This window comes from Peromyscus eremicus, chromosome 12, assembly GCF_949786415.1.
Source record: "Peromyscus eremicus chromosome 12, PerEre_H2_v1, whole genome shotgun sequence".
Lineage (NCBI taxonomy): Eukaryota > Metazoa > Chordata > Mammalia > Rodentia > Cricetidae > Peromyscus > Peromyscus eremicus.
The window spans coordinates 61534325-61562306 of NC_081428.1; the positions used below are offsets into that span (position 1 = coordinate 61534325).

A 27982-nucleotide genomic window follows, 5' to 3' on the forward strand; every position below is an offset into this window, starting at 1 on the left:
CCACTGGGAGCTGTGACAGGGCTGGGCCCCGCCACCTGACTCCTGGACCTAACATGCAGGTGCCACATCTATGTTCCGGAGGACTGGGAGAATGCACGGTGCCTAGCCAGCCCTTCAGCCCCACAAGAAATGGATGGAATCCATGGTTTGGAGACACAAAAAGATAAAAGACTTTATTTAAATATATTTGAATGAGAAGTAAGTCAGTTTTATACATAAAAACATTTTGGTTAATGCAGAGCCAGTCACTCTGGAGTGTGTGTGTGTGTGTGTGTGTGTGTGTGTGTGTGTGTGTGTTTGTGTGTGTGTGTGCACTTCATACATGGCAGTGTCGTCCTTTCGGATGTGTCTGTGTGAGGACCCACCCATCTAAATATTTGGTCATCGTGGCCTTTTCCTGTACCCCTAGTCTACTGACAAGGTATAGTCTGGCTACTCCCTTTATTCATTCTTGAAGAATCGCAAATCCCCTTCGCTCAGCAGCCCCTTTCCAGTCTCCTTAGATCAGAGGCGCAGTGATGGGTGGGTCCTGAGGTATCCTAGGTGCGGCTGCCCATCTGGAGCACGGCCTTACAATTCTGAGTCCAAAGGGTAGGAGAACTTGTTCATGGAGCAGCCACAGAAGTGAAAGATGACAAATACCAGGATCCCCAAGAGCAAGAGGGCGCCCAAGGCCCCAAAGAGGATCCCAAAGAATGCGCCAAGTTTCACACTTAGGTGCTCACAGTGTTTGCCCCAGGATGTGTAGATGGTGAAGGATGCGCAGCTGGGGAGAGAGAGAACAAGTGTGGTCAGTGAGGATGCAGGCCTGGCCTGCTCAGCCTTCCTCTCCTGGGGACCAGGGGTCATTATTCAGGAGAGGCAGGCTATCCCCTGGGTGGAGGAGCCATGGAGCCCAGAGGCCAGTTTGAAGTGAGGTCATCAGCCAAAGGAGGGAGGCGCGGCTTAAAACGAGGCGTGAATAGCACATTCTACTCCACATGTACAGCCCAGAAGGGTGGGGGACACATACGGTCACAAATCCATCCTCTTGTTCTCCAAAGGATGGGCTCTACCCTCGACTCAGCTCAACTCCTTTGACCAGTCGTGGACTAAGAGTGAGGCAGGCGTCAAGAGAGGACACTGGGCGACAGGCCCCTGTGTCACTGCGGACGTCAAGAGAGGACACTGGACGTCAGGCCCCTGTGTCACTGCGGACGTCCAGAGAGGACACTGGGCGACAGGCCCCTGTGTCACTGCGGACGTCAAGAGAGGACACTGGGCGACAGGCCCCTGTGTCACTGCGGACGTCAAGAGAGGACACTGGGCGACAGGCCCCTGTGTCACTGCGGACTTACAGTCCTCTCCTCAGGGGAGACACTCTGCTAACATGGAGGAGACCTAAGGAACCAGCCTCAGGGGTGTCCACAGACTGAGTGCTTCTGCAGAGGGGCTGCACCGGGACCAGACCAAGACAGTGAGCTCCTTTCTGCGAGGGCACCCTGCCACTTTACTTCCTGGGTGGCCCCTGGGCCCTTGCCGCTCTACATTTCTCTCGTTTCCAGGATGGTCGGAGTACCCTCTTGGGACTAGCATGGGTTTCAGAAGCAATGCATGTCTTTTTCTCCATGCAGAGGAGCGGTACACACCCTCCTGTCACCCGCCCCCCCCCCTTTTCCTCGGCTTCTTGTCCCTAGTGACTAGGGAGTCATCCCAATGTCACGTGTTGGGAGGGCCCATGCCTTCCTGGGCCTATTGCGGTGTCCCGCCCAGCTTGCTTTCCCCAGCACTGTCCTCTCCAGCCCCAGGCCCCTACCCACCTGCATTGGGGCCCATCTGGTAGGTGCTGGCATTGGCCTCCATTGTGACAGTAGCCCTCACTACACAGGGACACGCAGGTGACACCGTCCTGGGGACTGTAGACCAGCTTGTAGCCCTTGTAGCCATCACACTGGAAGTAATCACTCAGACTACTTAGGTTCACTGTAGGCAGGAGAAGGACGCAAACAACTGAGATAAGTCAAAGGTCAGGTGATTATCCTGAGGAACAACTGGCTGCGTGCGCAGATACCTGTGTCTGTGGGTACTCAGGTCTATGTGGGTGAGCCTATCAACGGTGTATAACGGGGGTGGGGGGGTGGGCAGGACACGTAGCAGATAAGTTACTGTGCAGCCTTACCAAGGGGAGGGTAGTTTTCAAGGTCTGAAAAGGCCAGTAGTGATGAGCGGAAGTTAGTCAGATCTGAGCTGAAATTCAGACTCTCTGACTAACCAGCTGTGTGGCAGGGACTTTTTCCTACGTCAACCTCAGTTTCCTTCTCTCTCTCTCTCTCTCTCTCTCTGTCTGTCTCTCTGTCTCTGTCTCTCTCTCTCTCTCTGTGCGTGTGTGTGTGTGTGTGTGTGTGTGTGTGTTTCCGAGACAGGGTTTCTCTGTGTAGTCCTGGCTGTCCTGGATCTCACTCCCAGGCTGGCCTTGAACTCACAGAGATCCGCCTGCCTCTGACTCTCCCTGGTGCTGGGATTAAAGGCGTGCGCCACCACGCCTGGTCAGTTTCCATATCCTTAAAAACAAAGCATAAAAGCATCAATTACCAGCAGTGATGTTCAGTGAGATACTACATGTGGAGTATGTGAGACAGGGTGGCTGGATACACAATAAACAGTAATAAATAAAAAGTAGCTATTCCCACAACACTTAAAATTTGTTGCAAATACCAGTTTCAAAAAGATCACTGTAAAAATAATATGTCGAATGGGAATAGGTATGTAACAATTGAGCTAATGAAGTCATACTTACGTATGATTTGATCCCTTAGTAAAATATATATATATATGTGAAATTCTCTAAGGCATAACAAAAGAAAATTAGAATACAAAGTAGCACTGTCTTTTCTTTCTTAAGTTTGCAACCCCATGTTCCCTAAACTTTCTACAATAAACATATTGTGTTTGTACAATAAAATTGTATTTTCTTCTTCCCTTTCTCCTTCCTTTCTTTCACTCTTTGAGACAGGAGCTCATGCAGCCCAGGTTTGCCTCAAACTTGCTCCACAGCCAAAGCTACACTGCGCTCTTGATCCTCTTGCCTTCCAAGTGCTGAGAGGCAGGCACACACCAGGCACTCCGGGCACAGTGGGGGCCACAGCTCCCTCACTGCCGCCTGCCTCCCACCACTTCCCAATGTGCGGCAGTCTGGAGGAATTTCACTTTGTTGCCCCAAGAAGCAGGAATCCTAAACCGGATTCTAGAAGCAGCTCTCATCAGGTTCTGGACCCAAGTAGAATGGCAGTGGTCCCGATCCCGGCCTCTGCTCCACTCCCGAAGCTCAGCAGGGCTGTCCCCTGGTCTCCCATGCTCCCGCCCACGAGAACCAGAGATGGTCAGAAAGCCCATCTCATTTTCCCAATGGAACCGTGGGGTTCTGGCTTGAGTGGAGCCACACCCTTTCAGAAGGGGTCCTCTACTCCCGTCAGTCTCCTGCCTCAGCAGGAGGGCAAGGTGACAGGTAGGTGTTCAGTACAATGGCAGTTTCAGAAGTGAGTGACCTTACTAAAGGAAGGGGAAGGCTGCTGGGTGCAGTGACGTTAGCGGTGGCATTAGCCTGGAAATCCCAGCACTTGTGAGGCTGGGGCAAGAGGATCGTGAGTTTGAGGCCAGCCTGAGCTATGAAGTTAGATCTTGTCCCCAAACCAAACAAACAGATACGTGGAACCCATCAGGCAGCCTGGGGTTGGAATAACTGCCGTGTCCCACAAGGGTCTACCAGCAACATCTTGTGTCCCTGCTCTGCATCAAAAAAGGCTGTTGGGGGAAACGTTTTAAATTTCACTCCAAGATGTACAAACCACAGAGCTAACTTAAGCTGCCGCCTCTTCAACTGCGGACCTGCACACAGGTCCCCACGCTTCCTACTGGGGGTTGATGTGGCCTGCGGGTCTGCCATGTCCCCTCCATTTACTTCTCTTCTCTTCCCCAGATGTCTCTGTATTTGTCCCCCCAGACAGAGGGACTCACAAGCCATCACGTCGTGGACATCTGCCCTGGAGATGGGGAGGAAGGTGACGTTCCTCCTGGCTTCTCCACTGCCCCTCTTCTGCCTTCCCCTCGGAGCCTGCTGGAGGAAGGTCTCCACCACGGCGTCTACCAGCTGGTTGTTCAGAAAATGGATGACCGGGCCCCTGGGACGGTACTGGAAGTGGGAGGCGACCCTCCAGTGTTGAATTGACTTGTCCGAGGGCCGTGCTGAGGGAGAGCTGCATGGGAGGGGAACAGTGAGGTTTCTGAGGAGCAGGGGAGAGGGAGAGGGGAGTCACGGAGGGACGGCCTGACTTACATCCATGTCAGCTCCACTGGGTCGTTCCAGAGAAAAGCCCGCACGTCCAGAGCCCCTAGTTTGTAGGCCACCTACGATGGGGGCGAATGAGAGGGAGGACGGGAGGAGGACGGGCTGAATGAGGATCAGATTGGCCCCGCCCACCTTCGAATGCAGGGCCCAGGACCCCCTAGAGCGTCTGCAGCCCATCTCCTCACCCCCACACTCATGCCTAAGTCAGAGGCTGGATGAGGCATGTTCCTCCTCCTCTGCCTCAGCATCGCCAGGGGGACATCTGAAACAAACACCTCTACTTGGTCTCTGATCCCAGCCTATCCTCTCCCCTCACATGTACCAAACGCAAATTGTTTAGCTAAGGCCTAGGCACGCCCGGGCACCAGGGATGCCAAGGTGACTCGGGAACCGTTTATTTCAAAGAGCCTGCAGTTAAGGGCGGCGGACAGATGTCAAGAGATCTGACCGGTTGAGGTGGAGCATCTCCAGCAGTCAGGGTACCAATAGTAATAATCCCGTTGCATACCTGCTGTGTTTTGTTACTAAATGCTTTACATGCTTTGTCATTTAAATCCCGACACGGCCTAATGACAGGTACTACTTATTATCATCCACAAAGCTGCTGTAAAGAGCTTGTCTAGTTATTACACCTGCTCTAGAAAGAGGCTGGGCAGAGATCTGAGGCCCTGTGCACAGGAAGGAGTCTAGAGTTTCCACCATTCACCAATCCGGCTACTTTGCTTAATGGAGGTATCGACAAGGACATGCTATCAGAGGAGTCCCAGTTCCCTTTGGGAGGCCAGAGTGGAGGTGACTTCTTCCATATAGCAGCCAGAAAGCGTGAATCATGAGGGGTACCCAGAGGGACAGGCTGGGGTGACATGTCACTTGGAGTCTTTTCATGGCAAGCTGGTAATTCCAACCCATTCTAGGGTCTCTAATCCTGAGGCTTCTGGGTGTCCTAGACCCTTGAACCACCCCTGGGCAAGAGGCTCCCCTCCTTTGGGAAATTAAGGTAGTTGAAGGATGTGCAGGTTATAGCATAGCCCCTGTGGGAACCTTTCAAGATCTGATTCCCACTGGGAGTCCAGCAAGCAACACTGACCGAGGCGTTGACGTCAGCGAGGGAGGCGTTTTCATCTTCCCTGAGTGAGAGCACAATGGTCCTCAAGGGAAGCTCTGGAGACGAAGAAACAGGACCCACCATCACCCCATGGATTTTTCACTTATCCAACATTTCCCCTATGCCCGCTCAGAGACGGCTCCATCTACCACGGCAAGGTCACTGAAGGGCTGCACTCCATTGCCCCTGTGTTGACCACGCCTTCTGTGGCTCTCACCTAATGGAGCTAGGAGGGTTCTGCTTCATTCTGTCCTCTACAAATGACTGAGCCCATGGTTCACACTGGGACAGCTGCTCTCTGTTAGCTTTCCCTGCCCCAAACTCACCACACAGGAGGAAAACTCAGTTCTGGTATGGGCGTTTGGAGAACCTGGGCCTCAGACACTGGTTTTCCCATCATTCCCAGCCAGACAGGAGAGACACATGGGGCTGGTACGGCAGGAGGATTTAGTCATACCTTTAAAGATGGTGGGAGTGAAATTGTTCCCAGCCAGGAAGCAGCGGGCATCGGTGAAGGCTGGGGGGCAGGTGCAAGCGGGCTGGCAGTCTGGAGCCCCAGAGATGTAGCAGTGGCCATGGTTATAGCAGTGATTCGCAGGACAGGAATGGTTCTGGCAAACTAAAGGGTCCACTAGAGCTGTAAAGGGAGCAGGGAAGTCAGTCAGCCATACCACGACTCGACAGCTGATGGAAGGTGAGTGGCCTAGTGGAACCTACTCCAGGATAGCCTGGCTTTTGTTTTTGTTTTTGTTTTTTGTTTTTCAACCATGCCCAATCTGCACTGTGCTTGAGGGACACTCTGAACCCCAAACCATCTTCTCCTCATCCTTCTCCATATTGCAACCTTTCCCCCTCTGCCAGGTAAGCCTTCTTTCCCCTCTGCAGAGGGTGTGGCATGCCAATCAGAGCGCCCTTGTCAGAGAGAGACCCAGAAAGCTGGTGAGAGAAACATCGCAGTCTGGCCCCGCCCACTCTGGCCTCTGCCCGGAAGACAGTGGTCTCCGGATTGTGTTTGGCTGGAGAAGGCTGCACTGTCATCTCTGGCACGGTGACTACTGTAGCTCCGAGGAAGAGGAGCAGATGGCTAGGAAAGAACTCGAAGGAAAACGCAGGTTCCTCTGTCACTAGGTTCCCATGGCAACACTTCCAGTGTCCTGACTTGGGAAAAGCAGAGCCCCTGAGCCTTGTGTCTCTGAAGATGTGCAGGTGCCTGAGAGCCCAGCTTACCTCTGCTTCCCTAGCCTTCTCCATCAGTCTTTCCCCATGTTTCCTCCAGCAGGGTCTCAGGGCTGCTCTGTTCCAGCCCCACCCTCAGCGTCTGCAGGCCCTCCTTCAGCCCCATACCATTTACCATCCCAATTTCTAAGCCCTCCCCATCACAGCTTCTTATCGTGGGGATTTGAAGATGCGCTGCTAAAGACAGACACACCAGTTTGTCTTTGTCTACCACAGACCCTTGACATGTCACCTGGACCCAGAACCTGGCACCCCTCCTCTTGCTAGGGCCCCTGTTCCCAGCTCACCTGCACAATGCCGCCCATCTCCAGTCATGTTTGGAGGGCAGGCCTCACAGCCCTTCCCCGGGGTGCAGGACACATTTGGGAAACACGGCTCTTCACAGAGGTCCTTAGAGCGGTCACAGAAGCGGCCAAAGGTGTCTCCATCACACTTGCAGCTGGCCACCTGAATAACAGCAGAGTGGCGGGTGACCACAAGCTGAAGAACTTTTAGTGTCTCTGCCCTGACACATCTGTCGTGATGTGGAAGTCCTGCCAGTCCCTCCGGCAGGCACCTTCTTGAACAGGCCAGGGCTGTGAGTCCCTGCCCAAAGCTACACCATCCCTTGCCCGGCCCTGCAGTGGGTTCTCAGCCTCTCCTCTCTCACACTGTTCCTCCTTTCCTGGAATCTTTGATAGAGTTAAGCCAGGGGAAGAAACAGAGAGGAAACAAAATCAGGCAAAAAGACAAGACAGAAATGGGGCAGCATCTGTGGGTCACGAAGCTTGACCACAAATGTGGATGGAGAGAGCTTTCTCCAAACCGAAAGAAGAGGTGCTTCCTCTAGCTCTAGAGGGAAGAGCAGACAGAGGAGCTGGGAGTCACAAGGTAGCATCCAGCTCCTCACTTCCCAAGCCCAAAGAGATGTCTCGTGGTGAGCTACTCTCCATAACGTCCGATGAGGGCCTCTTGTGTCTGAGCACAGCGGACTCCGTCTCCCTAGTCTGGAGGAAGGCGGGGCAGCTACGTTGGAGTCTATAGACCTCTATCCAGAACACACGGGGAAGCCTTCCCATCCTACACCTCAGTGCCGTGGTGGGGAACTATGAGAAAGTGAGGTGCACATTTCTAAGCCTGACAGAATGGGAGGTGGGACACAAAAACTCCTTTTGCTCTAAGCAGTGGTGAAAGTTCACACAAGATGGGCCCCTGAGCTACTCACCCACCACAGCTCTACCCTCCTCCCACACGCACCTTGCCCAGGCAAGAGCACACTCACGGCATCCCTCCATTTGCTCCCCCGCAACAGAGGAGCCCTCCCCAGCTCCCACTACTCACCTCCAGGGAAGAGTTGCCTTCCCTGCTGGTCTCATTGTACAAACACTGGCTCTCCATGTTGCAGAAGCATATTGTAGTCTGGGGCTGGAGTACAGATGACAGGTTAGTCCTGGCATCTCTGGCTAGAATCTCCAGGGTGCATGCTTCTGGAGATGCTGGTGGCGTCCATTGCAAACTCCCGTTTTCTGTCCAGAGAAAAAGAGACCTGAATGGCTGGTGGAGTCCTCTACTCTGGGGGAGTCCTCTACTCTGTGGTCAATGCATGCCGGTACCTAACACCCTGCTTCTCACACACCCTCAGGCCTTTCCCCAATCCGGAACGCCATCAGGCATCCTTTTGAGCTAAGATCAAACTCCTGCAGAGCTGGAATTCCTATGGTGATGGCAGCCATGCTCCAAGCTGGAGGGAGGCGGCACCTGCTGTACGTGCTGGGTGTAGGTAGAAATCCACAGAGGAGAAGGCTACTCCCCTCCCAGCCCCATGACGAGGCCTCTAAACGCATCTCCGCCTGAGCCTGCACCAGGATGTGTCACGCTGGAGACCAAGCAGAAGTGTCAGGGTCCCAGGGATGGAAATTAGGTTGTCAAGTTTGGTGGCAAGTGCTTTTACCTGCTGAGCCTTCTCACCAGCCCTGTAAACTATAATTATTATTATTATTATTATTATTATTATTATTATTATTTTGAGGAGACAGGGTTTCTATGTATAGTCCTGGCTGTCCTGGAACTCACTCTGTAAACCAGGCTGGCCTCGAACTTGGAGATCCACCTGCCAATTTTGGGATTAAAGGTATGGACCACCACTGCCTGGCTAAATTAATATTTTAATGGTTATACTTAATTATTCTAATGAATTGGCAAATGCTCCATGATGGTTAAAAGTGATGCATATAGCTGGACATGGTGGTTCATGCCTTTAATCCCAAGGGTCAGAGGCAGGCAGATCTCTGTAAGTTCAAGGCTAACCTATTCTACATAGTGTGTTCCAGGATGGATAGTAAAAGCCTGTCTCAAAAAAAAAGCAAGCATATTATTAGATAGAGGTAAAATTACATTTGCATTACCTGTATGTGCCCAGAATCAGTCTACCTATTTAGATATATCTATCAAAACCCCTTACTGCTACTCACTTGGGGAGGGGCCACTGATTTGAACTATAGGCATCATTTTTTTTTTTTTTTAAATCTTGAGACCTGGTACCATTCTGTATCCCAGACTGGTCTGGACCTCATGGCAATCCTCCTTCTTCAACCTCCAAGCCACTAGGATTACAGGCTTGAGCTGCTATGGCTATCAATCTTAAGAAATGCTGTTTCTCAGGGCCTGGAGAGATGGCTCTGTGGTTAAGAGGACCAGGGTTCGATTCCCAGCATCCACTTCAGGCAGCTCACACTGCCTCTAACTCCAGCTCCAGGAGGATCCAACACCTCTGGCAGGCCCCAGCACCTGAACTCATGCGCGTACACCCCTACGCACACAGGAACATAATTAGAATTAATAAGAACAATTTTTAAAAAGAAATGCTGTTTTCTCAAGCCAGATGTGGTGATACTTCCTCGTTCTAGTTTCGTTTCTGATGCCGCCCTAAAACACCCTGAACGAAAGCAATCTGGGGAAGGGAACTGTGTTTAGCGCACAATTCCAGGTTCAAGTCCATCACAGAGGGAAGCTAACAGTCGCATCCAGTCAAGAGCAGGGAAAAATGAATGTGCCCATGCTGCCTGCTGCTTGCTTGGCGGCTTCTGCTCAGCTAGTTTTCTTCATTCTTACACAGTTCAAGGCTCAGCTCATGAAATAGTGCCTCCCATATTCGGGGTGGGTTGTCTCACCATAATTGACAACCAAGACAGTGCCCGCCCCCCCCCAAAAAAAACATGCCCACAGGCCAGCCTGATCTAGATAATTCCTCCATTGGGACTCCCTTTTCAGGTAATCCAGGTTATGGCAAAGTGACATTGAAAACCAGCCATCACACTGTGCAGAGGCTGAGGCAGAAGATCCGGGAGTTTGCTGGCTGGGTTACATAGACGTTTCAGGCCAGCTTGGGCTATTATGGTAAGACCTGGTCTCAGAAGGAGAGGGGATGGGGGTGGGAAAGGGAGAGAGAGAAACAAGATGAGGAGAGGAAAGAAGAAAAAATGTTTGTTGGTCCTGGGTATCCAAATGAAAAAATGTGAGGGTGCAGAATGAAGAAATGCAAGAAAACCCAAGCTGACTGGGGCCTCTCCTGCCCCAGCCTGCACTGCTGCCCGCCAAAGATTCTTACCTAAGAGTTTAAAGCCAGGGCACTGGCTGGTGAGGGTGAATGTGACGTCCTTAGAGTCACTGGTGATGTCAAAGGTCTCTGTCCGCCCCTTGTAGGCTCGAATGTCGCCACTGCAGTTGATAGAGGGCGGATACTGATCTGAAACAGAGACACATGGCAGAGACCAGCTATGCACGGGCCACTCTCCAGTCTCCCCTTTCTGCCCTCTCTCCCCAGGACTCTTCCTACGAGCCCTTCCCAAGCCTGGGGCCCACCTCTGGGAGCAGGACTCAGTCTCCCCTCCTGCTCAGCAAACTGCACAGCATGTTGGGCGTGCACTGCCCACACTGTCTAATCTTTAGACTCCCTCTTCCAATCTCCTCCTCAAACTGCATCATTTCTTCCCTGAACAGAATGCCACGCTGGGCCTTGAGAACAGACGGCCAATTTTACCCATGAGAATGATCTGTAGATGGACACTGCACTTTTCAAACTCTCTCAATGCTCTGTTTCTTTTCTTTTCTTTTCTTTTTTTTTTTTTTTTTTTTTTTTGTTTTTTTTTTTTTTTTGTTTTTTGAGACAGGGTTTCTCTGTGTAGTTTTGGCACCTGTCCTGGAACTCACTCTGTAGCCCAGGCTGGCCTTGAACTCACAGAGATCTGCCTGGCTTTGCCTCCCAAGTGCTGGAATTAAAGGCGTGCGCCACCACCGCCCGGCTCATGCTCTGTTTCTTGGAAGCTATTATTTCTGTTGCATCGCTTACTAATTCATTCTGTTAATAGATTTATCGAGAACATGATGTACATATAGCACAAATCTCTATAACAAGTGATGAACAAGAGGCTTAAGGGAATTATAAATTACAAGACACACTTAGTGTTGTAAATACTAAAGAAAAAAATCAGGAAAAAGAATGTGAATAAACATGAAATATGAGATGAGGCAGTCCAGAGGGCCTTGCTAAGTAGGCAGTGTGGAAGAATGAGAGAGAACATGCCTGTGGCCGTCTGTGGAGAGAGAAAGGTCTGTGCGAAGTTACCAGTGAGCCCAAAGAAGCCAGTGGGGTGGAGCGAGGGCAGGAAAGGGGTTCTGGGTGGTAGAGGGCACAGGCTGCATTGGGCAGTGAAGGGAAGGGCCTAAGTGAGCCGGGAGCTGTTTTGATCCACCCAAGGAATACAAATGTGGAGCTTGAAGGACTGTCATGAAATGGGGGTCCTCGCCTGCTCCCTGTCTCTGGAAAGGCCTCTCAACCTCCTGTCACTTACTGAGGGTGCCATTCACACTCTGGAATGTTTCAAAAATCATGTTGGTGTTTTGTCCGATGCTTGCGTTTCCTGTGGCCAGAGCGTCAAACTCGCACTGTAGATCTCCCCTGCACCCAGAGGTCAAGTTTGCATCTGAGATGTTCCGCAGTTGGGACGAGAAGATGGGGGTGAAGTTGGAAGGCAGAGGGTCTGTCCTCATCCCAAGGAGGCCTGTTCCATTGATTTGCCCTGTAACACAGGAGGTATGACAATGGTACGAGGCCGCAGCCACATTTCAGCTGTGCCCACCCCTAATCCTCATTGGATGTGGCTTAATGGGTGAGGGGGTGGCATGGGGTGAGCTGGTAGGGATGAGGAGGCTTCTGGCTTCTGAGTCTGGAAATCCCTGTGTCAGTGAATAAAGGCCACCCAGTCCCTTCCCCACTTCCCAGAAGAGACATACAGGTGGGGTGGAAGCAGGGGACAGACACGGGGCCGTGACAAAATCTTTGGACCTTACCAAGGACGAATAAGGTCCCCACAAACACAGGGAGACAATACAGCGGCTCCCTCACTGACTGTCCCAGCGGCCTGAGCACCCCCAGACTCACATGTCATTCCATAGTGAAAAATTGTCTCCTCAGAGCTGTTTGAGGGGATGGTGGAGCCATTGGGCATCCTGAAGTCGTCTTCTGGATTGTCATTCCAGACTCCTGTGGGAAAAAACAAAATGTCTGTCACCACGGGAGGTGGCATCCCTTCTCTAGGGAACATCTGACATGGCGGCTGCATCTGTGCCGGGTCCAGAGCCCCAGGAGGTGGGAGGGGACCATGTACTCACACTCCATCTTTGTGCTTTAAAGAGGGGGGTGAAAACCAAGAAGGATGTGGGGGAAAATGGGAGGAAGAAAGGAGAAAAGGGTAAAAAAATGGAAACGTGGGTGTGGAGGGAAGGAGGGGGAGGGCAGCCCGGCCCCCATGTTCCCCATGGCGCCTCCTTCACATTCCCTTGAAAAGATGGCAGGCCAACAGGAAATTAGCCTAAACCGTGGGTGAAGCCCTAGGGGGCTGAGGAAGAACCTGACAGGGAAGACCAAGGCCCACAGGTGAGGCAGCTGCCTGTGTAGGCCTGAGCTCCGCTTCTTACCCAGGAGTCCCTTCGTGCGGTGGCGGTACTCCTCTGGGAGACTGGAGGAGGCGTGGAGGATGTTGGAAAGAGCAATCACGGAGATGGTCACTGTCCCATCAAAGCTGGCTGAGACCTGGGAGCCATTCCGGGTCATTAGGACACCAGAGGTATTGAACACGGGCAGGTCTGAAAGAGAGGGGGACGAGTCACACCACAGCCAGCACGACCCTTGGGGCCACGACTCAGCAACAGTGAGGGCTTGTGTCACAGAAGGCACTGGGGGGGTCCTGACCGTGCCTCAACTGAAGGCCGCACGCCACCCCGCCCAGCCTCTGGACACTTCCTTCTGGGGTATGAAGTGAGGGGAGTTCAGTGCCCAGGCTGAGTGAAGGTCTTCTAGGGCAGCAGTTTAAGGGGCAGCCGGGGCGGAGACGGGGGAGAGCACACATTCTGTTTTGCGGGGTGTTACAGCACCCCCAGCACACCGCTCCCAGGGGGCTGAGATCCTGCTGGAACCAAAGGATGGGGGACGTGGGGGCAGTGCTGACAGCTACCTTCATCCGCGTGGCTGGTGTCAAAGGCCACAGTCTGGTTATTGTGTAGGACTCGGATTGTGTCATTGGGTTCCAGGAACCACTGAACCTGGAAAGGAGTTGAAGGAGCCTAAGCCCAACCCACAGGCAGGGCAGAGGCCTGGCAATGAGGCCCTGGAGAGCAATTCAAGGCTAGAATCTGGGCCAGTGGAAGAGGTAGGTGAGGGACGGGGCAAGCAATAAGGATATGCCAACTGACATGCGTGGAGAGCTCAGTGGGAGCCAGGCTATCTCACAGGAGCCCTGTGGAGCAGACAATACCATTGTCCCCACTGTGCTAGAAGGAAACAGTGACACTCTAAGTTCAGTAGCTTTGTCAAGGTCAAACAGCCAGTAAGAGATGGCACGATCGTAATCCTGCCACATCTAGGTTTTACTCTCCTCTCTCCACTGTAGATGCATCCTCTCTCTGCCTTTGTTTCAGGAGGTGGGATCACCATGGAAACACATCTCTGGGTGTGTCTACGTGTGTGTTTCCAGAAGGCTTTGACTGAAAGAGGCAGATCTACTCCAAATGTGGATAGAATCATTGCTTGGGCTGGGGGTCCAGGCTGAATATAAAGACGAGAGCCGAGTGCCCAGCATTTGTCTCTCTCTAGTTCTGACTGCAGACACAGTATGTCAGCAGTGCCCTGGCACACTTTGGTGCCACGCCTTCCCTGCCATGCCGGACTGACTTCACCCACACACTGTGAGCCCAAATAAACCCTTGGTCTTAGTTAGGGTTACTGTTTTTGTCATGAAACACCACGACCAAAGCAACTTGGGGAGAAAGGGTTGATTTGGCTTAGGTTTCCACATCACTGTTCATCACCAAAGGAAGTCAGGACAGGAACTCAAGCAGGGCAGGAACCTGGAGGCAGGAGCTGATGCAGAGGCCATGGAGGGCTGCTGCTTACTGGCTTGCTCAGCCTGCTTTCTTATAGAACCCAGGACCACCAGCCCAGGGATGGTACCACCCACCATGGGCTGGGCCCTCCCCCATCAATCACTAATTAAGAAAATGTCCTACAGGTTTGTCTGCAGCCCAGTCTTATGGAGGTATTTTCTCAATTGAGGTTCCCTCCTCTCAGATGACTCCAGCTTGTGTCAAGTTGACATAAAACCAGCCAGCACATCCTCCCTTCCTTCCTACTTGGACATGACAGTGAGAAAGCAGTAGATAAATCTCTCCTCCTTTCTTTATTCTCTTCCTCTTCCGGTGTCCAGCTAATGGTCTCTGGGGGGTTCTGGGGAAGGGAATGCAAGGATACCCTGGCTCCTCCCTCACTTACTGTGACGGGAGAAGCCAGGCTGCTGGTGTTGTATTGAGCAGCAAAGGCAATGAAGTTCGTGGCCTTGGCAGAACCAGTCTGGGCAGTGCGACCCTCCAGCAGGAAGGAGGAATTTGCGTCCTGGGCCTGGACCAGCAGAAAGTCCCCCAGCCCGTTGAAGGTGTAATTGGCATTATCCAAAGTGGTGATGTGGGGATCGCCATATGTCCAAGCTAAAAGAAAGGAGGTTATACATTAGCATGTCGGGGCCACGGTCTGAGACTCTCACTGCCCAGCAGGTAAGGCTTCCGTCTTGGTGGACTCAAGCTTGATCAAATTCTCCTGGCATCCAGAACCTGGCCCGCAGGCCTCTGACACTGTCATCCCGGGCCCCAGTCCTTACCCTTTGCCAATGCCACACACACAGCCCTTCTGTTTGCTGCCAGCCTCCCACAAGACTTGTCCCATCATCCCTGTGGCCACAATTCTGCCCTAGGAAGCAGATCTCTTGCTAATCCAGGCTCCCTTCCTGGCTGCTCCACCTCAGCCATGACACTCACCAGGCCGTGGGGGTCTGTACCAAGCACAGCTAATGCGGGGCCGCACGCGATGGTACTCGGCACAGAGGGAGGGCTTGTCGTTCCAGTGACAGCACCAGTTCTGGGCCTCCCGCTCCTGTTCTGTGGAGAAGAAGAGTTTGTCAGAGGGCAAGAGCCCCAGAGAACCAGCTGGCAGGTTTGGTAGAGTTGGGTGGTAGCAGGCATGGCACAGTTGACATGCTCAACGACTGTCAGTGATCTGCGATGGAATGACACTGTGTGTCCTTGAAGGCATGTTGGGGTTACTACATAGCAGAGCACGAGGTACAAGCCCTCAGAGAGCTGGGGGAAGAGAGGACCCGGATGATGGGTGTAAAGAGACTGGAGCAGGCCCAAGGGTGGGCAGATGTAAGCTACGCTGCCCTATTCACCTCCGTGTGCTCTGGCTCCCTTGGAGGGTCTCTGTGGTGAGATGACTCTAAGTTTTCATCCTGTGAACATGGTGGAGATCCCCAAGGAGACACATACCGAACTGCCAAGGGCTGTGCATTCTCCAGCCTTCTCGGAACTCTCCCCAGCGGCCATAGCTGCAGCACACGCCCCCTCGCCAGGATGAGAAGCTGCACAGCTCCCTGCTGCTGCCATCCCACCGACCTACAACGAGACCAGACAGACATCCTCAGGCCCGGGAGCTTGTGGTAGGGGGACACGGACAGGGGGGTGTCTGCATGGAACGGGTGTGTGTGCATGGGGGGTGTGTGGTCAGGGTGCCTGGGAAAGGACAGGACAGGTGTGAGCAGAGGTGATGGTCGGTGGGACTTGAGAAGGGCAGGAACGGGGTATCACCTGTGTTCACGCGCCAGAACCGCAAGTCTCGTCGTCCCTGCCTCCAGGAGCAGGGGCAGGAAGCCTGGCTCCAGCCCCAGCTCCAGCCGGGACTCTGAGGCTGGCTCTTCAGCCACTGTAGACACCTGAGCCGGTAGTTGGGCCTCACCTCCTTGTGTAGACGGTAGACCTGCAACCCCCGGATGTCTGAGAAACAAGGAAACCAGTGATTATCGCAGGCGAGATCTGCTTCAGCTTTAGGCTCAACACAAACTCGTGACTGCGTCCTCCATCCTATGCCCTGCCCCTCTGGACAGCTTTTCCTAGGAAGGGACCCAATTCACACTGGCAATGATTTATCTCCAAACCACCTTGAACATAAGCTCCAAACACGTCAAATCTTGGACCTTAGGGCAAAACTGTGGGACAAGTGCTGGGCAGGGAGGAGTCGCTGTGATCCAACCTGATCCACCTACCCTCCCTCCTTCCTTGCCCCGTTCATCCTCCCTCCCTCCCTCTTCCCCTCCCCCTCCCGTTCTCTCTGTCTCTCTGCCATACCTTCCGATTCCTAACACACCTCACTTCCTCCTCTAGAGATTCACCATCCACCCCGTCACGCCATCAGACCCTCGGTCTTCATGACGTACCCTTCCTTTCCCTTTCAGTGGCCACAGCAACCAGGACAGAGGTAGGCCCCTGCCCAGAGACTAGCTGGAAGCCACAGAGAAGTTGACTCTAGCGGGGCCTTGCTCTAATACCGTGAGTCTGCGGAAGCCTCTCTGGAGCCCAGACACCATCTTGGGAAGGAGAAGTCACTAGAAAAATCCTCAACAGGGTTGGGAAGTTTAAACCTCAATTCATTGGAAGTTTCATACCACACACACAACTTCAGGGAGAGAAGACAACTCCAGAGGCCCCACCCCAAGATAATATGATCTAGTGTATGAGATTTTCAACCCTATATCCACCTGAATTAATAAACTGAGGGTTTTCAGAAGGATAACATTATTTATCGTGATCTGTTCACACACACACACACACACACACACACACACACACACACACACACACACGAGACACTCTAAATCACGAGCAGATGTGTTTGACAGAGAGCCCTGATGTGACAGGGAAGCTCTTCCACGGCGTGGCATCCACCTGTCATTTGACTTTGCTCACGCTTCTGATTGCCAGACATCTTTGTCCCAGATCAAACAGACCTGGACTCCTGCTTCACGATCTACATGACGATCTCTCCCCAGAGCTAGCATGCCCTCTTCAACATCCCATTTTGGAGGCCGGCATTTCTCTCTCTTTGGAACCTCTATATATTCCACTAAGTCACGTAGGAAGAGCCACAGTTTGCCTCTGGACACTAGGGTCTCCACCGCAGTGAATGCTTGGTGAGAGCCAACATGGTTGACCTGTCTCCCCTTCTCCTTTCTGTCTGTTAACCTACTGTCCAGTGTATAATAAGTGCTCAATAAACGTCGACTGAGTGAATGTCGGCCTTTTGGAACTCCTCCTTTAGATCTCCTTCATGATTGCATTCCAGCTCTGGAATGGGACATTTGGATGGTTGTCCTAACTCCCTTCCTGCAATACCCTTCTCTCAGTCCAGAACCCGAGTGCCCACTGACAGACAGCCTGGGTTTGGCTCTTCCAAGGACGGAGACTTCCAGGGGCCGAGGGCGTGAAAAGAAGTCGTCACCTAGGTGGTGCCGGCTGCTGATGCACCTGTAGGCAGTCGGCCATGCAGGACGCTCTTCCGGGCGGTGGAGAGGCTACGACTGTCTAACACTGCCGTGACATATGGGGTAGAGGGCAAGGGGAGACCGAGGCCAGCTCATACATGGCGGGTGGCACTTTTACCTAATTTGGAATTCAGGAATCGATCTGGACGGTACTTCTCCATTGCTGGCCGGTGTAGCAGCGGGCTGTTTTCAAAATACCCATCTCCACTGCAGGCAAAGGAAAGACTCTCAGGCCCCTGTGTCACACTCAGGCTCTTTGCTCTCACGTGAAAGCTACTCACTCATTTCGTCTGTCAATCACTCCAGCGAGCCCCCAGTCAGCAGCTGGTAGCCCATGGCTCAGTCCGGTGGGCAGCCAGATTGAGCCACAAGTCCCAGTACTGAGGAGGAAGAGAGGATGGGTGGGGTGGGGACCTTCTACTTTATCCCACGTCTGATCAATGATGGCGAGAAATCAGTGGGCTCGCTCAGCACACACCAGGTGTGAAAGCAGCAGAACTGGGGCCAGATGTCCCTTCACTCCCCTGACGCTCTCTAAGGACATACTGCACGGGATGATTCAAGGCCGGTTTCTGGAAATCAGGCAGTCACTTTCAGCCATTGATTCCAGCACTTTCTAGCTTGAAGGTCGTGGTTATTTACCGTGTCTGACTTTGGGGTCTTATACCTGGGTGAAAGAGAGGTCCCTTGTAACCATCTCTCAGCACTGTAAGGCTTCGACGCAGTGACATTTGTAAGTCCCTCAGATCTGAGTGGAGAGCAGATTCGAGGCCCTGCCGCCTCCTCCACCACTGTGGATCCAGGGTGGAAGGAAGTGCTGTGGTGCCACGGCAGGAGCATGCCCACAGAAAGTGACGCCTGATCTTTGCTCTACTGTCACACGGGCCAGAGGACAAATACACGCATGACATCTCTGTTGGGCACACTGAAGATGGTGTGAAATTGCTAGCTACCTGGGTAATTACACGCTTTCCTCCTTCACTGCCCATCAACAGCCAGTCAAAGCCACGTGGTTGTAGGGCGGCCTGAACACACCCTGATGGAACAGAAAACCATCGGGGGCCACTCCTGCTAACACATGACGCGTGACCGTCACAACTGACTGCCACACAAGCAAGTGGCTGGGAGCCGTTGCCTCAGAGACTGCGGCTCCTTTGCGTGCAGGAGCTCACACTGCAGCCAGCCAGTCTCTCCTCACTTCCTCCTCCAGCTGAGCTGTAGAGCTCCAGGAATCACAGATTCAAATCTGGGGTGTCTGTGTTCAGGTGCCCGCTTTGAAACTCTGACTTCGGGCAAATTACTCATCTGCTTGAACCTAAGTCTTCTTACCTATACGATAATGGGCTTATTTATAGGATAGCGGTCGGCTATCATGGGTGGCTGTGATCACAAACTAAGTAGATATAATGTATATGAAGTAATAGGTGTAATGAGTAGCCACTAGCTGAGAAGTCAGCTGATGTCAGTGGAAACCAGGAAGGTCAAAGGTTGAAAGGCTCCAGTGCACAGGCGTTGGGATAGGCACGAAGGCAGGATGAATGGGGTGAGGGGGGGGGTGTTCACCAGGAACAGCTGCAGCTTCGAGGATGGGATGGGAGTGTGAGCGGGGAACCCTTATCTCTCACAGTTCAGTGCTGACAGCCAGCTGATCCTGTCCTACCTGGAAAAGCCCATGAGGACTTGTTTGCGCAGACCCTGGGCCACATCCCACCGCATCCCTCCGCTCTGGTAGAGAAACAGGGCGTAGGAACTGCTCCCGTCTGTGGAGAGGATGGCTTGGTAGGTATTGGTCTGGAAGTTGGCGAGAGACAAACAGAGAAGTCTATGAGAGGTCTGAGGTTTCCTCCCTGGTGTCCCCACACCCTTGACCAGACACAGGCTTATCACTGTCCCTGGTCCACCCAGGCTGGACACGCTGGCAAGTTTGCTGGGATCAGAGCATCGTTCACCTTGGGTGTAGAAGCACTTAGAGTGGCCAATTTTCCTTCTTTGTAACTTTTTTTTTTGCAGGGAGAGGAAATGCAGGGCTCTGGGTTGCAATACAGTTAGAAGATGGTTTTTAAGAGAGAGTTACGGGAACCTGAGAGGTCAGACAAGACAGCAGAGCTGAGAGAGGTCTCCTTATCTCTCCCCCAGGGATTTGTAAGGACACTGTCCAGGTTTCTCCTCCACTTGTGTGGTATGAAGGACCTGTCCAAGGTGGGTAGTCGGTGAACTGTTGAGTGTCATGTGCCGACATTTCATTATAGTAAAGGGAAGCTGCCTTGTGTAAGTCACATGAAGTTGTCAGGCCACAGACATTCTTGCCTGTAAATGCAGTTGAGGTTTCTGACTTGAAGCAGGCTGGCCCGCTGTGAGTACTCAGTAGACCATGTGCTCAGGGGAGCCATAACCAGCAATCTTTCCTCCAGTCATGGACGGCTCCCTGTGAGCCTACTGGGATGTCTGGCTCGCAGCAGGCTCACGGGGAGCAAGCCATGGTCCACTCACCCCAAAGCTCCACCGGGCAGGATAGGCGGGAACGTCGACCCAGGTGACTTTCAGTGTCCACTTGGCTTTGTAGCTCCAGTCACCTGTGAACTCATGAATCAAAGCCTCCACCCCCCGGATGAGTCCATTGTTTCCATCATAAAGTGTGCTGTATTTCTAGAAAGGGAAAGTAGGCAAGAGCACGAAAATCAGTTCAATGCCCGTAAGGTAGTGGTTCTCAACCTGGGAGTCGAGACCCCTTGGGGGGTGGAATAACCCTTTCAAAGGGGTCATATATCAGATATCCTGCATATCAGATATTTGCATTACAATGCATAACAGTAGCAAAATTACAGCTATAAAGTAGCAATAAAATAATTTATGGTTGGGGATTACCGCAACATGAGGAACTATATTAAAGGGCCGCAGCATCAGGAAGGTTGGGAACCACTGCCCTAAGGGGCCCTGCTTCCTGCTTGGAAATGCTGCAGTACCCATGGCTGCTTGTACATCTTTTCCCCAAGTCTGAATTTTTACAAATTCTTTTGACTTTAAGATCAATTTAAATTTAGGCTGCAGGAAAATCTGGGGCAAGTGAGCTAGAGGGTCCCCACCTAGAAAGTCAAGCCTTCTAGAATTGAACGGATGCATCTCTTAGCTCAAATTGGCTTGGATGATATGACCATGTGTGTCAAATTGTACATTGCCATGTCTAGCTTGTAAATCTTCAAGGACGGGTATGTATCTTTCCATCTTTGGAACGTAGGTAGCTCCTTTTCAATGGCAGGTACACAAAACACATTTGCTATGACAGCCAATGCCACATACTTTGACAGGCTGGCATTATTAACGTAATTCAGATGTATATGGGGGTAGAGGGTTTGTTTGACTTAGACTTGTTAAGACAGACCCTCTATACCTTTATTTTAAAATCACATGCTTAACTGGCAGCCTTCATCCCTGTCACCTGCAGGCCCCACATGGTTGGAGTAGAGTGTTCCTGGGTCTATTCAGCATTCTTTCTTGGATTCCTCCTTACCCTGTACAGCTTCAGTCCCTTCCCACACAAGCCTAGGCTGAGATACAATGCCCCTGAAGTGCCCTTGATCTCTCCACGCATGATGCTGGGAACTCCTGACTGTCAAGGCCTTGCGTGACCCACCTGGTAAAACATGGTTCCCCTGGAGCTAGAGAAATCAGCGTCGGCCCAGAATGGGGCCACCATGGCCACATGCTCCCTTCCTGTGAAGCCTCTTTGAGGTGGGTTGGGGTAGGAGAAGATGCTGTAGTCTGACTCTGGGAAAATGAACTGGCCGTTATCTGTGAACTGAACACAAGGGTTCTTGGTTAGGGAGGTTAAGGGAAGCATTATCTCACTTTAGGGTCAGCTCCTTGGAAGCATGCCCCCCCCCACCCACCCCCCACCCCCCGGCGCTGAAAGCCCATCTGTGCAGAGGATTAGAGGTGTCCCCTTGTCCACTTCTTGCCTTCTAGGAGAACCCTTTACCTAGGAACCTTACAAATACTCATCCCTGTCAGGACATTCTTATGTCAGTCCAAAGTAGTGGACCGTGTCCTGCCTCCGTGGAGTAGCCCGGCCCTTGTCAGAGCAGAGCCTTCTTGGTAAAGCACCTCACCCTCTCTTGAGGCTTGTGTCCAAATAGAAGAGGGAAAGGAGTCAACGCCCTCACTCCCATTACTGCGTGGAGCTCTCATTGGGTGTTCCTGCTCCTCTCCCTAAGGGCAAGTGGAGCCAGATCCCCCCCCCCCATTCCCAGGGAATCAAGACTTAATCACAAGAAATGGAAATGGTGTGAAAAAAATCAAGTTTCCAAGCATAGGTTCTTCCTCATGAAAAGGCTCATGAAACAGCCATGATCTCTTTTTACTAGGGTGAGGATGTTTTTGTCCATATGGGCAGGGAGATACGGCTTCGTTCAGCTTTCCACAACTAGAAACTGACGTAGAAGGCAGCCACAAAGGTGTCGTACAACAAAGGCGACTTCCACTCTCCCTTCTGCTCCGTCAGGGGCCATCTCCACGGAGAAACAGGGCCCAGAGAACAGAGCTAACACAAGGATTTCAGTCAGAGACTCACGTAGAAGGAGTCCCGCAGAGAGGAGCCCAGTGGAAAGCCAATCTGGACCTTGAAGAGAGGTGAGGTAAAATCCACAGTCCTGGCAAACAACTGCAGGTCTCCAACGTGAGGGCTTGTCCCGTAGGGGAAGAGGGAAATGCCTAGGCCGGGACAGAGGAGAGAACAACGCCCTTGTGGGCCTTTACCTTCTTTCAGGTCCGGGAGGAGCCTGAGTGAGCTTTCCCTGATCTGCCCCTTACCTTGGCCCCTCTTCCGGAAGGGACCCGGTAGGCCCTGAATCCTTGCTCTGCCTCTCCATGTATATCTAGGGCATCTCCTTGCTTATTTCTCTGCTGGTACCCTCAACATTCCTCAGGTTAGAGCATCCTGACGTAACATCCCTGCTGTTAGGGTATCAATAGGCTCTGATCGGGACGTCAGAACTGCTCAACCGTGAAAAGATGAAACCCTGAGACAATGAAGACTAAAGACCTTTCCATAAAAAGGCACTTCTTTCCTAAAATGGTATTTCTCCAGATAAGTCTGAAGACTCCCCCCCCCCCCCCCCAGAACTGTCCTAGGCCACCCTGTATGTCCTTGGATTCCAGTTTGGGAAACCTTGCCCTAGGTGTTTTCCAAGTCCTATACTGTAGCATCGACTCATTAGAGCCCAAGCATGGCCTTGATTGGCTTAGCACAGTCTCTACATAGCTCTCAGCTTCCTTGCTGACCCCTTGCTTGACCCTCCCGAATTTATCCATACCAGCCACCACTATACAAGTCCATATCCTTCCTGGTTCCCTTACCCACAGGTCCTCGTACACACCAGCCTCCTAGTCTTCACTCTTCGCCCTTACTCCTGGGTCTCACAGATGCTGCGAGCTCCCACCCCGCTCAACACAAGGGCCATCTTTTCACTCCCATGGCTTTATTCTAGCTGCTCAGACCATCCGACCTACCTAGGGTGCTTTCCCCCACCCAAGCTCTCATCAGGAAGCCTCCTGTTCATCTTGACCCTATTCCCACATCCCTTCCAGGCTTCTCTGTGCTTGTATCTAGTCTCCTGGCCCTTCATCTATAGAACAGTGGATCAGTCCCTTGTCAGTCCCTGTCTCTGTCTCACAGCCCAATGCACTGCACAAAACAGCCCTCAGCACCCAGATGGGTTACTGTCTCATTGCTCCCTGTGACCTCTGACCCCCGAGAGCAGAGACTGTGAGCAAGCGGGCCCTGAGCACGCAGTCACCATCCCTCTAGCGGGAACACAGGGAAAAGGAGGCTTATTCGTGGCCTGGATGGGACAGAGTAGGAACCCAAAGGATTGGATCCCTCAGCTACGCACGAGGACCTAAATTGGCAAATCCAGTCTAGCAATCATCTGTCTGTCTCAGGTAGAAGGCAGAGAGGCTCTACTTTATTGGCATCACTCACCCTGCTCTGGTAAAATAGGGAGTGGAGGCACTGTTGGCCTGGAGGCCGTGGTCTTGCCAGGAGTGGTGAGGGTCAAGGAGGTAGCAGGGAGTGATGGGCCTCTACCACTGTCTGTGTTCGGGGAGCTGGTGGTTATTCCTGGAAATAGAGGGAGAGAAGACAAGAGCAGTTTTTACATCAAAGACTTTGAGAGCCACAGAAAATGAGGAGCAGGGAAAGACAACTAAAATGTGTGTCTATATACTGGCCAACAGCCTCCATGTATAATCACATAGGGGAGAAGGAATAGAGGGCTAGTCATCATTCACTATGAGAACCACCCCTCAGCTCTTGCCTATGTTGCTAGGTAGCTGATTCACCTGAGGAGGATGCCCCATGAGAAAAGGTGTCTGTCACAGTGGGTCCAGATGAAGAGGATGAATGGTTTTCTGTGGTCACCTCAGTGACGGTGCTGGTTTGATATATGCTGGAGGATGCCATGCTTGTGGTCTGGTAACTCTGAGAATATGTTGATGATGGCTGAGTAGAGGTGCTGTATGCCAGGACCGTAGACTGTCCAGTGAGAGTACTGCTTGACACTCCAGATGTGACAACACTGAGGTTTCCCGTTACATGTGCAGATGTGTGCCATGTATTTCCTGAGGTGGAGTCTGTGGAGGGTACTGCAGTTGGCATCTCTGATGTGGGTGGTTTTGTGTTGCTAACACTGGAAGTGAATGGATTAGTTGTTGCCTCTGGAGATGAGGTGCCTTGGGACCCTGTCTGTGCTGGAGTTGAGCCACTTGGGGAAGAGGACAGAGTTGATGTGGTCACCTCTGTGAGAGGGATGTTTTGAGAATTGCTGCTGGTCTCCATGGTTCCAGTGTGGCCATTCTGAGAAGATGTTGATGATTCCTGAGGAGAGGTGATGGGAGATGTCACCGTTGACAGGACATTTGGTGAATTTGTCATTGAGACTGTGGTAATGATAGATGTGGAGCTTTGAGAAACAGCTGGAGATGTGTGCCCTGTACTTCCTGAGGTGGAGTCTGTGGAGGGTGATGCAGTTGGCATCTCTGACATGTTTGGGTTTGTGTTGCTAACACTGGAAGTGAATGGATTGGTTGTTGCTTCTGGAGATGAGGTGCCTTGGGACCCTGTCTGTGCTGGAGTTGAGTCACTTGGGGAAGAGGACAGAGTTGATGTGGTCACCTCTGTGAGAGGGATGTTTTGAGAATTGCTGCTGGTCTCCATGGTTCCAGTGTGGCCATTCTGAGAAGAGGTTGACAATTCCTGATTAGAGGTGATGGGAGGTGTCACCGTTGACAGGACACTTGGTGAATTTGTCATTGAGACTGTGGTGATGATAGATGTGGAGCTTTGAGAAACAGCTGGAGATGTGTGCCCTGTACTTCCTGAGGTGGAGTCTGTGGAGGGTGATGCAGTTGGCATCTCTGTCGTGGGTGGTTTTGTGTTGCTAACACTGGAAGTGAATGGATTGGTTGGTGCCTCTGGAGATGAGGTGCCTTGGGACCCTGTCTGTGCTGGAGTTGAGTCACTTGGGGAAGAGGACAGAGTTGATGTGGTCACCTCTGTGAGAGGGATGTTTTGAGGATTGCTGCTGGTCTCCATGGTTCCAGTGTGGCCATTCTGAGAAGAGGTTGATGATTCCTGATTAGAGGTGATGGGAGGTATCACCGTTGACAGGACATTTGGTGAATTTGTCACTGAGATTCCTGTAATGGGAGATGTGGAGCTTTGAGAAACAGCTGGAGATGTGTGCCCTGTACTTCCTGAGGTGGAGTCTGTGGAGGGTACTGCAGTTGGCATCTCTGATGTAGGTGATTTTGTGTTGCTAACACTGGAAGTGAATGGATTGGTTGTTGCTTCTGGAGATGAGGTGCCTTGGGACCCTGTCTGTGCTGGAGTTGAGCCACTTGGGGAAGAGGACAGAGTTGATGTGGTCACCTCTGTGAGAGGGATGTTTTGAGGATTGCTGCTGGTCTCCATGGATCCAGTGTGGCCATTCTGAGAAGAGGTTGATGATTCCTGATTAGAGGTGATGGGAGATGTCACCGTTGACAGGACATTTGGTGAATTTGTCATTGAGATTCCTGTAATGGGAGATGTGGAGCTTTGAGAAACAGCTGGAGATGTGTGCCCTGTATTTCCTGAGGTGGAGTCTGTGGAGGGTACTGCAGTTGGCATCTCTGATGTAGGTGGTTTTGTGTTGCTAACACTGGAAGTGAATGGATTGGTTGTTGCTTCTGGAGATGAGGTGCCTTGGGACCCTGTCTGTGCTGGAGTTGAGCCACTTGGGGAAGAGGACAGAGTTGATGTGGTCACCTCTGTGAGAGGGATGTTTTGAGGATTGCTGCTGGTCTCCATGGTTCCAGTGTGGCCATTCTGAGAAGAAGTTGACGATTCCTGATTAGAGATGATGGGAGGTGTCACCGTTGACAGGACACTTGGTGAATTTGTCATTGAGATTCCTGTAATGGGAGATGTGGAGCTTTGAGAAACAGCTGGAGATGTGTGCCCTGTACTTCCTGAGGTGGAGTCTGTGGAGGGTGATGCAGTTGGCATTTCTGTCGTGGGTGGGTTTGTGTTGCTAACACTGGAAGTGAATGGATTGGTTGGTGCCTCTGGAGATGAGGTGCCTTGGGACCCTGTCTGTGCTGGAGTTGAGCCACTTGGGGAAGAGGACAGAGTTGATGTGGTCACCTCTGTGAGAGGGATGTTTTGAGGATTGCTGCTGGTCTCCATGGTTCCAGTGTGGCCATTCTGAGAAGAGGTTGATGATTCCTGAGGAGAGGTGATGGGAGATGTCACCGTTGACAGGACATTTGGTGAATTTGTCACTGAGATTCCTGTAATGGGAGATGTGGAGCTTTGAGAAACAGCTGGAGATGTGTGCCCTGTATTTCCTGAGGTGGAGTCTGTGGAGGGTACTGCAGTTGGCATCTCTGATGTAGGTGGTTTTGTGTTGCTAACACTGGAAGTGAATGGATTGGTTGTTGCTTCTGGAGATGAGGTGCCTTGGGACCCTGTCTGTGCTGGAGTTGAGCCACTTGGGGAAGAGGACAGAGTGGATGTGGTCACCTCTGTGAGAGGGATGTTTTGAGGATTGCTGCTGGTCTCCATGGTTCCAGTGTGGCCATTCTGAGAAGAGGTTGATGATTCCTGATTAGAGGTGATGGAAGATGTCACCGTTGACAGGACACTTGGTGAATTTGTCATTGAGACTGTGGTGATGATAGATGTGGAACTTTGAGAAACAGCTGGAGATGTGTGCCCTGTATTTCCTGAGGTGGAGTCTGTGGAGGGTGCTGCAGTTGGCATCTCTGACATGGTTGGGTTTGTGTTGCTAACACTGGAAGTGAATGGATTGGTTGGTGCCTCTGGAGATGAGGTGCCTTGGGACCCTGTCTGTGCTGGAGTTGAGTCACTTGGGGAAGAGGACAGAGTTGATGTGGTCACCTCTGTGAGAGGGATGTTTTGAGGATTGCTGCTGGTCTCCATGGTTCCAGTGTGGCCGATCTGAGAAGATGTTGATGATTCCTGATTAGAGGTGATGGGAGATGTCACCGTTGACAGGACATTTGGTGAATTTGTCATTGAGATTCCTGTAATGGGAGATGTGGAGCTTTGAGAAACAGCTGGAGATGTGTGCCCTGTATTTCCTGAGGTGGAGTCTGTGGAGGGTACTGCAGTTGGCATCTCTGATGTAGGTGGTTTTGTGTTGCTAACACTGGAAGTGAATGGATTGGTTGTTGCTTCTGGAGATGAGGTGCCTTGGGACCCTGTCTGTGCTGGAGTTGAGCCACTTGGGGAAGAGGACAGAGTTGATGTGGTCACCTCTGTGAGAGGGATGTTTTGAGGATTGCTGCTGGTCTCCATGGTTCCAGTGTGGCCATTCTGAGAAGAGGTTGATGATTCCTGATTAGAGGTGATGGGAGGTGTCACCGTTGACAGGACATTTGGTGAATTTGTCATTGAGATTCCTGTAATGGGAGATGTGGAGCTTTGAGAAACAGCTGGAGATGTGTGCCCTGTACTTCCTGAGGTGGAGTCTGTGGAGGGTACTGCAGTTGGCATCTCTGATGTAGGTGATTTTGTGTTGCTAACACTGGAAGTGAATGGATTGGTTGTTGCTTCTGGAGATGAGGTGCCTTGGGACCCTGTCTGTGCTGGAGTTGAGCCACTTGGGGAAGAGGACAGAGTTGATGTGGTCACCTCTGTGAGAGGGATGTTTTGAGGATTGCTGCTGGTCTCCATGGTTCCAGTGTGGCCATTCTGAGAAGAGGTTGATGATTCCTGATTAGAGGTGATGGGAGGTGTCACCGTTGACAGGACATTTGGTGAATTTGTCATTGAGATTCCTGTAATGGGAGATGTGGAGCTTTGAGAAACAGCTGGAGATGTGTGCCCTGTACTTCCTGAGGTGGAGTCTGTGGAGGGTA

General features: G+C 52.0%; 1 protein-coding gene across 1 annotated transcript; it reads right to left on the bottom strand.

Annotated features, from left to right (window-relative positions):
• Positions 1-280: 280 nt before the first annotated feature.
• Muc4 (mucin 4, cell surface associated) lies at positions 281-27982 on the bottom strand. The gene is made up of 24 exons (XM_059277077.1): positions 23900-27982; positions 23541-23678; positions 22131-22270; positions 21195-21359; positions 20054-20209; positions 19224-19354; positions 17682-17770; positions 15834-16019; positions 15516-15641; positions 15009-15128; positions 14470-14681; positions 13157-13244; positions 12621-12788; positions 12085-12186; positions 11495-11722; positions 10252-10389; positions 7986-8170; positions 6953-7112; positions 5887-6066; positions 5412-5485; positions 4313-4383; positions 3994-4232; positions 1800-1962; positions 281-766 (listed from the first exon to the last, which is right to left on the bottom strand). The coding sequence occupies exons 1-24, from the start codon at positions 27891-27893 to the stop codon at positions 571-573; spliced, it is 7449 nt and encodes a 2482-aa protein (XP_059133060.1). The 5' UTR covers positions 27894-27982; the 3' UTR covers positions 281-570.